Genomic DNA, 10,217 nt, shown 5'->3' on the forward strand with positions numbered 1-10,217 from the left:
GTTGTGGAACCTGCTTAAGATTTTCTCACTCCCTCTCCCTCCCCCCCCAGCTCTCTGTCTGTCTCTCTCTCAAGAAAAAGAAGAACAAACCCAGAAGTATCACAATCCCAGATTTCAAGATACTACAAATCTATAGTAATCAAAGCAGTACGGTACTGGCACAAAAATAGACACATATATCAATGGAACAGAATAGAGAACCCAGAAATAAACTCATGATTACCTGGTCAATTATTAATCTTCAACAAAGGAGGCAAGAATATGCCATGGGAAAAAAGACACTCACTTCAACAAATGTTGTTGGGAAAATTGGATGGCTACATGCAAAAGAATGAAACTGGACCACTTTTTACACCATACACAAAAATAAACTAAAATTGACTAATTTATTTATTTATTTATTTTTAAAGGTTATTTTTTCTTTTGAATGGGCCACACTTTCCTATTTCTTTGTATGTCTTATGAATTTTTTGTTGAACACTGAAAATTTAAATCTAATAATGTGGTAACTCTGGAAATAAAATTTTCCCTTCTCCCCAAGTTTTGCTGCTTTTTGTTATTTTTGTTTGTTTGTTGTAGGCTGCCTCTGTGCTGAGGATCAACTTGAGGCATACATTTACTGTCCTCTTAGGTCTTTTCTAGACTTCTCCCTGGGCATAAGTGGTCACTTTTTAATTTTACTTGTATATATAGCTATTTTTGAATGTCCTAGTTTTAAATATGTCTGGCTCCTAAAAGGGGAAAAATGAAAAAAATGGAGTGGAAAAAGAGTTCTGGTGCTTTAAGGCCCTCTGAAGTCACTTCAGCCAGAGGGGAGGGGCTTGGAACAATGCAGGGATGTACAAAACTTGCTGTCTGCCTCTTTGCACCTCTGTGATCAGAAGCAGCAATCAGTGATCAAAGACCTCCAATATTTGGATAACAGCTTCCTTTCCCCCAGCCAGCTTCCCCTAACCTGTATGCAAGATGCTCCAGAAATATGTGACTGGGAGTATATGATGGGTAGCTGCTACTACTGGGTAGTGCTAAGAGCTGAAATTGACCAAAGCTAAACACAATTTACCATGCAAGTCACCCCCTGGAATATGCCAGCCTTCAACGGATTTCAGAGTCCAAAAACAGACACATTCTAGGAGTGCAGTTTTGTTGTCTAGGGGGAAGACAGATCCCCATTGCTGCTTATTCTGCCATCATCCTAGAATACTGTTACATTTATTTCTGCTCTGGTATTTATTATTGCCTTCCTTTTGGCTGTGGGCTTAGTTGTTCTTGTTTTTCTAGTTCCTTAAGTTGTTAAGTTAGATTGTTTGAGATCTCTTTTTTCTTGATATAAACATTTATTGCTATAAACTTCTTTCTTAAAATTGCTTTTATCATACCCCAATTTTGATACATTGTGTTCTCACTTTTGTTTGTCTAAAGATACTTTCCAATTTCCTTTTCTGTTTCTCAACTATTTTTGTTGAGCTTTGTTTTTTAATTAAAGTATAATTAACCTACAGTGTTATATTAATTTCAAGTGTATAACATAGTGATTCAATAACTCTATATGTTATGCTATGCTCACTTCCAAGTGTAACTACCATCTATCACCATACAATGCTATTATGATATCCTTGACTATATTCACTGTGGTATACCTTTAATACCATGACTTATTCATTCCATTAGTGGAATTACTGGATCATATAGTGTTTCTTTTTTAATTTTTGAAGGACCTCCATACTGTTTTCCACAGTGGCTTGCACCAATTTACATTCCTGACAGTGCATGAGGATTCCTTTTTCTCCACATCCTCACCAACATTTGTTATTTTTTGTTTTAATTCTAGCCATTCTGACAGGTATAAGGTGTGGTTTTGACCTGCCATTTCTCTGATGATTAGGGATGTTGGGCATCCTTTCATGTGTCTATTGACTGTCTCCAAATCTTCCTTAGAAAAATGTCTGTTTGGGTCCTCTGCCAATTTTTAGTTGAAATATTTGTTTCTTTTCTTTTTTTTGGTGTTGACTTCTATAAGTTCTTTATGTATTTTGGATTTTAATTTCTGATTGGATATATGATTTGCAAATATCTCCCATTCAGTAGGTTGTCTTTTTGCTTTGTGGCCCAAGATGTGATCTATCCTGTAGAGTGTTCCATGTGCACTGGAAAGGAATGTGTATTCTTGTGCTGTTGGATCAAATGTTCTGTATGTGTCTATAAGGTCCATCTTGTCTATTGTGTTATTCAGGTAAGCTGTTTCCTTATTGAATTTTCCGTCCAAATGATCTAGCCATTGTTGAAAGTGAAGTATTGAATTCCTACTATTATTATATTGCTCTGACTTTGCCCCTTCAGTTTTGTTAGTATCTGGTTTAAATATTTAGGTGCACCAATGTTAGGTGCAAAAAAATTTACAATTCTTATATCCTCTTAATGAATTGACCCTCATACTATACAGTGACCTTCTTTGTCTCTTATGACCAATTTGGCCTGAATGTCATTTTAGCTAATATGTATAGTCACTCTTGCTCTCTTTTGGTTACCATTTACTTGTAATATATTTTTCAATAACTTTACTTTGTGCCTAAGTGTCCTTAAAGCTGAAGTGAGTCTCTTATCAGCAGCATACTGTTAGATCCTATTTTTGTTTTTAGATTTTATTTATTTGAGAGAACATGCATAAGCTGGGGGTGGGGAGGGGCAGAGGGAGAAACAGATTCCCCACTGAACAGAGAGCCCAGTGCAGGGCTTGTTCCCGGGACCCTGGATCATGACTTGAGCTGAAGGCAGATGCTTAGCTGACCGAGCCACCCAGGCACACCTGGATCTTATTTTTTTATCCATTCAGTCACTCTGGGTCTTTTGATTGGAGAATTTAATCCATTTACATTTGAAGTAATTACAGATAGGTAAGGACTTACTATTGCCATTTTAACAAAATTTATCATTTTCACAGTTCCTAAAGATAAAGCACAGAATGCCACATAGGGCCACAAGGGAAAGATAGCAGGGTGGTCAGGAGGCAGAACACAGGAGCTGGGGAGCACTTAGGCCTTGCCTTTATTGGGGTTTCCATCAGAAAAGCAAGGCAGAGCAGGGTAAACAACCCAGGAATGGCTAGTTTGAGTGATTTTTGCAGGATTTGGGCTAGAGGTGGTTTCTAGTTGCCTGGTCCCTGGTTCTGGGATGATTATGGCAAAGGAATATTGCCTCCTGGGGTGTATGGGCCAGTTAGAGGAGATAGGGCTGTGGATTTAGCCCTTGAGTTTGCAGATCAAAAGCATCCTCCCAGTTAAGATCTCACTATCTCTAAGAACAGACTAGCCCTGGGAGGGGCAGTCTCCAGATAGAAAGGTTTTTTAAGATGTTGAAATATTAGAATATACAGAAAATTAAAAATATATAAATAGTACAGAGCCTTACCCAGTCTCAAGTCAGTACAGTCCTTATTGAATTAAAGTGATCTGTTAGTTACCAATTTGTCAGGCAGAGAGAAGAGTGAATTTTTTCAGGGGACTATAATGGCAGAATTGCCTTACACACAATGTCTGGAAGTTAAAGTTGTATTGCTAGGGAATATTGCTAGGTAATACTCTTGCATTCCTGAGATATGACTTATTTGATCAAAATATTTAGTTGGTTGTTTATAGAATATACTATTAAATTAAGCTAGCTAATACTATATTTAGGCTTTATGTACTCACATTGGTTTAGTAGTTCTAGACTCTTTGACTGCATCCATACCTGCATCTCCAGGTTTTTGTGGAGGAGAAGGGAAACTGAAATTTGCACTTTCTACCCAATACTGACAAACTAAAAGATTCCTATTTAAAAATTCTTTATTTCTGTTTATTTGCAGGTCAATATGGTCCTGGTTTGTCCACACTTCTGGCTGGGTTTTTTCATAGTCCCCATTGTGTGCCTGATTCTAAATTTAATATGGAAATTGTAAGTTGAAAAATGAAGTAGTAACCAAAAGATATGTTGTCATGGTTAATTGTCCTTTTCCAATTATACGGTTTTCAAGTTAAAGTAAATTTAAAAATCTGTCATTTTATGAATATTAAAAATCATGGAACTTTTAGAGGAAGTAAATGCCCTCTGCCTTTGCCACTGACTTACCAGCAATCAACTTAGGGGGAAAAAAAAAGATGGAATCAAAATTCACAAGAGGTAAAATTTGTAGTGATATTACCTCGTTTGTGATTTTTTTCTGAAAGGTCATCCATTTACTGTTTAGAAGTGGGAATTATATAACTTCTCTCCACTTTAGAAGAACCAAAACCTGATATCAGAGGATCATAGATTAAAAGCTAATAATAAGAAATAGGAGGGAGATATTCTAATTAGAAAGACATTCTTCACTTTTTAAAAACATTTGGAATAAGAATCTGTCAAATATCGTTCTCCCAGAATATGTAACTATTAGATTACAGAATCCTCCCACTTTTTTTTTTTTTTAACAAATCCAACAGGAAAAAAAAGCTTTAAACTAAGGTGCTAGAAATCCCTGCAATCCCTAATGTGGGACAAAAAATCCATGAAATTACAAGATTTCAAATCAGAAATAACTTACATAAGATCATTGTACATAATCTGCAACATAAACAGAGATCTGAAACATTACAAATTTCAAACTAAGAAGCAGAGAAAGGAATTTCTAGAAAGGATAAAATTAATTTTGCTTTTTAATGTCCAATTCTTCCTTAATCCTTCAATGTATCAGGGCAAACACAATTATTTGAGAAAATGTGCCCTTGGATCCAAAAAGATGTACAAATGAGCATTTGGACATAATTTGTTTAGAAATTGGGTACCACCTCCATGAATTTAAATGGATTCCTCTGGAAGTGAGGGCTGAGATGCATCTGCCACTACTGTTTTCCAGGAAACTTTGCCTAGTAAATTCCATAGTTATGTAAGGATACCAAATTTTTGCTTGATAATGTGTAACTGTGAGATGGCAAAATTTAATACTAATATCCCTGAAAAATTTTTGGAAAGTGATCCATGTTATTGAATGAAGGTCTTAACTTGGATCTTTTAAAACCTATGGTCTCACTCATATGTGGAACATAAGGAACAGCATGGAAAACCACAGGGGAAGGGAGGGGAAACTGAAGGGGAAAACAGAGAGGGAGACAAACCATGAGAGACTCTGGACTCTAGGGAAACAAACAGGGTTTTAGAGGGGAAGGGGGTTGAAGGGATGGAGTAACCTGGTTATAGGTATTAAGGAGGGCACTTGTGGTGATGAGCACTGGGTGTTATTGTCAACTAATGAATCATTGAACACTACATCAAAAACTAATGATGTTATTAGAGCCACCACTAACTGAAGATAATAAAAATAAATAAATAAAAATAAAATTGGGGGGGAGGAGCAAGATGGCAGAGGAGTAGGAGACCTAAATTTCGTTCTGGTCCCAGGAATTCAGCTAGATAGGGATCAGACCATTCTGAACACCTACAAACTCAATAGGAGATTGAAGAAAAGAACAGCAGCAACTCTCTGAAAAAAGTGATCACTTTCTGGAAGGTAGGACATGCGGAGAAGTGAATCCAGGCGATATTTGGGAGGATAGACAGCAGGGAGGGGACCTCCGTCAGTTGCTACCAGGAAGTGATAGAGCAGTGGAGCACAAAGTTGGAACTTTTAGAAGTCGGCTCCGCTGAGGGACGTCGCTCCAGTGGCTAAGCGGGGGGTGGAAACTTCACGGGACAGTGTGGTCTCAGGACCCTCGGGGTCACAGAAAGACGGGGGTGCCTGAGTGCGGCAGAGTGCCCAGGTATCGGAGCAGGGAAGCCAGCTGCAGACACAGAGCCAAGGAGTGGGCTCTCAGCTCGGGGTTGCCATAAACTGTGATTCGCGACACAGTCGGGCCATTGCTCCTCCAGGAGGGACCCAACAAGCGGCAGATCCGGGGAGACTCTCCCTCCTCCCCTGGGAGGAGCGGCGCAGAAGTGGGCCGCAGGGATCTGCTTGGTTTGGAGACTCCACACGGGGTCGTGTGCCAGAGACAGAAACTCTCAGTCACAGGCCAGGTGAGCACGGGGTGCGGCCAGAGACCAGGGAGATGGGAGTGACTGCTTTTCTCTGGGGCTCACTGAAGAGTGGGGCCAAGTTTTGGCTCCTCCAGGCGGAGATTGGGAGGCTGCCATTTTCACTCTCGTCCTCCAAAGCTGTACGGAAAGCTTGCAGGGAACAGAAGCTCCCGAGAGCAAACCCAAGCAGATTACTTAGCCCAGACTGGCAAGGGAGGGACAATTCTGCCTCCAGCAAAGACATTTGGGAACCATGGCAACAGGCCCCTCCCCCAGAAGATCAGCAAGAACAGCCAGCGAAGATCTAGTTTACCAATCAATGAGAATGGCAGAACTCCAGCAGTAGAGGAATACTGCACATAGAATCCATGGCTTTTTTCCCATGATTCTTTAGTCCTTCAAAGTTAACTTTTTTAATTTTCTTTAATTTTCCTTTTTCCCTTTTTCAACCAATATCTTATCAATCCCTTTTTTAAAAATCTTTTTTATTTTTCATTTTTAGAGTCATATTCTATCCCTTCATCATAGTTAACCTTATTTTTGGTATATAGGTAAGTTGTTCTCTCTTTAAAATTTTGGGATACAATTTTTTCTAACAGACCAAAATATACCCTAAATCTCTAGTGTATGGCTTTGTTCTGGTCTCCTGCCTGATCACATTCTCTCCCCCCCCCTTTTTTTAAATTCCTTTTCTTTCTTTTTCAAACCAACTTATTAATTTCTTTTATAAAATCTTTTATACTTTTTATCTTTATAGTCATATTCCATCCCTTCATCGTATTTACCCTTATTTTTGTACATATATAAGTTTTTCTTTCTTTAAAACTTTAGGAGGTACTTTGTTCTAACAGACGAAAATACACCCAAAATCTAGTGTGGGGCACTGATCTATGCACCAGCCTGATCATATTTGATCATATTCTTTTTTTTTTTAACCTTTTTTCTTTTTCTTTCTTTCTTTCCCTTTCTTTTCCCCTGGCTTCAGGTCTCTTCTGATTTGTTTAGTGTATATTTTTCTGGGGTCATTGTTACCCTGTTAGCATTTTGTTCTCTCATTCATCTATTGTCCTCTGGACAAAATGACAAGAAGGAAAAAATCACCTCAACAAAAAGAACAAGGGGAAGTACCGACTGACAGGGACCTAACCAATACGGACATTAGTAAGATGTCAGAACTAGAGTTCAGAATGACGATTTTAAAAATACCAGCTGGGCTTGAAAACATGGAAGATATTAGAGAAACCCTTTCTGGAGAAATAAAAGAACTGAAATCTAACCAAGTTGAAATTAAAAAGGCTATTAATGAGGTGCAATAAAAAATGGAGACTCTAACTGCTAGGATAAATGAAGCAGAAGAGAGAATTAGTGATATAGAAAACCAAATGATGGAAAATAAAGAGGCTGAGAATAAGAGAGATAAACAACTACCGGATCATGAAGGCAGAATTTGAGAGATAAGTGATACCATAAGACAAAACAATATTAGAATAATTGGGATCCCAGAAGAAGAAGAAAGAGAGAGAGGGGCAGAAGGTATATTGGAGCAAATTATAGCAGAGAACTTCCCTAATTTGGGGAAGGAAACAGGCATCAAAATCCAGGAGGCACAGAGAACCCCTCTCAAAATCAGTAAAAATAGGTCAACACCCCAACATCTAATAGTAAAACGTACGAGTCTCAGAGACAAAGAGAAAATCCTGAAAGCAGCTTGGGACAAGAGATCTGTAACCTACAATGGTAGAAACATTAGATTGGCAACGGACCTATCCACAGAGACCTGGCAGGCCAGAAAGGATGGGCATGATATATTCAGAGCACTTAATGAGAAAAATATGCAGTCAAGAATACTGTATCCAGCTAGGCTGTCATTGAAAATAGAAGGAGAGAGAAAAAGCTTCCAGGACAAACAAAAACTAAAGGAATTTGTAAACACAAAGCCAGCCCTACAAGAAATATTGAGAGGGGTCCTCTAAGCAAAGAGAGAGGCTAAAAGTACCATAGACCAGAAAGGAACACAGAGAATATACAGTAACAGTCACCTTACAGGCAATACAATGGCACTAAATTCATATCTTTCAATAGTTACCCTGAATGTAAATGGGCTAAATGCCCCAGTCAAAAGACACAAGACCCATTGATATGCTGTCTGCAAGAGATTCATTTTAGACCCAAAGACACCTCCAGATTGAAAGTGAGGGGGTGGAAAACCATTTACCATGCTAATGGACACCAAAAGAAAGCTGAGGTGGCAATCCTTATATCAGACAAATTAGATTTTAAACCAAAGACTGTAATAAGGGATGAGGAAGGACACTATATCCTACTTAAAGCATCTATCCAACAAGATCTAACAATTGTAAATATCTATGCCCCTAACATGGGAGCAGCCAATTATATAAGCCAATTAATAACAAAAGCAAAGAAACACATTGACAACAATACAATAATAGCGGGGGACTTTAACAACCCCTGACTGCAATGGACAGATCATCTAAGCAAAAGATCAACAAGGATATAAAGACTTTAAATGACACACTGGACCAAATGGACTTCACAGATATATTCAGAACATTCCATCCCAAAGCAACGGAATACACATTCTTCTCTAGTGCCCATGGAACATTCTCCAGAATAGATCACATCCTAGGTCACAAATCAGGTGTCAACTGGTACCAAAATATTTGGATCATTCCTGAATATTTTCGGACCACAATGCTTTGAAACTAGAACTCATCACAAGAGGAAAGTCGGAAAGAACTCAAATACATGGAGGCTAAAGAGCATCCTACTGAAGAATGAATGGGTCAACCAGGAAATTAAAGAAGAATTTTAAAAATTCATGGAAATAAATGAAAATGAAAACACAACTGTTCAAAGTCTTTGGGATGCAGCAAAGGCAGTCCTGAGAGGAAAGTATATAGCAATACAAGCCTTTCTCAAGAAACAAGAAAGATCTCAGATACACAACCTAACCCTACACCTAAAGGAGCTGGAGTAAGAACAGCAAATAAAGCCTAAACCCAGCAGAAGAAGAGAAATAATAAAGATCACAGCAGAAATCAATGAAATAGAAACAAAAAGAACAGTAGAACAGATCAACGAAACTAGGAGCTGGTTCTTTGAAAGAATTAACAAGATTGATAAACTGCTGGCCAGACTTATCAAAAAGAAAAGAGTAAGGACCCAAATAAAACCATGAATGAAAGAGGAGAGATAACAACCAACATCAAAAAAATACAAAGAATTATAAGAACATATTATGAGCAACTCTATGCCAGCAAATTAGATAATCTGGAGGAAATGGATGCATTCCTAGAGATGTATCAACTACCAAAACTGAACCAGGAAGAAATAGAAAACCTGAACAGACCCATAACCAGTAAAGAAATTGAAGCAGTAATCAAAAATCTCCCAAACACAAAAGCCCAGGGCCAGGTGGCTTCCCAGGGGAATTCTACGGAACATTTAAAGAAGAATTAGTACCTATTCTTCTGAAACTGTTCCAAAAAATAGAAATGGAAGGAAAACTTCCAAACTCGTTTTATGAAGCCACCTTGATCCCAAAACCCGACAAAGACCCCATCAAAAAGGAGAATTACAGACCAATATCCTTGATGAACATGGATGCAAAAATTCTCACCAAGATACTAGCCAATAGGATCCAACAGTACATTCAAAGGATTATTCACCATGACCAGGTAGGATTTATCCCTGGGCTGCAAGGTTGGTTCAACATCCGCAAATCAATCAATGTGATACAATCCATTAATAAAAGAAAGAACAAGAACCATATGATCCTCTCAATAGATGCAGAAAAAGCATTTGACAAAGTACAGCATCCTCTCTTGATCAAAACTCTTCAGAGTATAGGGATAGACGGTACATACCTCAATATCATAAAAGCCATCTATGAAAAACCTACAGCGAATATCATTCTCAATGGGGAAAGACTGAGAGCTTTTTCCCTAAGGTCAGGAACGCGGCAGGGATGTCCACTGTCACCACTGCTATTCAACATAGTATTAGAAGTCCTAGCCACAGCAATCAGACAACAAAAAGAAAGAAAGGTCTCCAAATCAGCAAAGAAGTCAAACTCTCACTCTTTGCAGATGATATGGTACTTTATGTAGATAACCCAAGAGACTCCACCCCAAAACTGCTAGAACTCATACAGGAATTCAGTCAAG

The 10,217-nt window shown here is 38.3% G+C and overlaps 1 protein-coding gene across 2 annotated transcripts in view; it reads left to right on the forward strand.

Annotated features, from left to right (window-relative positions):
* Positions 1–10,217, forward strand: part of LOC112826479 (phospholipid-transporting ATPase IB-like) — a 201,985-nt gene that overhangs the window by 161,818 nt on the left and 29,950 nt on the right. For both annotated transcript variants that reach the window (XM_025874613.2, XM_073894758.1), the window contains one exon: positions 3,845–3,933. In XM_025874613.2, coding sequence (XP_025730398.1) covers positions 3,845–3,933 — 89 coding nt within the window. The remainder of the gene's footprint in view (positions 1–3,844; positions 3,934–10,217) is intronic.

This window comes from Callorhinus ursinus, unplaced genomic scaffold (assembly GCF_003265705.2).
Source record: "Callorhinus ursinus isolate GAN/ISIS: 27379988/994484 unplaced genomic scaffold, GSC_fseal_2.0 scaffold7, whole genome shotgun sequence".
Lineage (NCBI taxonomy): Eukaryota > Metazoa > Chordata > Mammalia > Carnivora > Otariidae > Callorhinus > Callorhinus ursinus.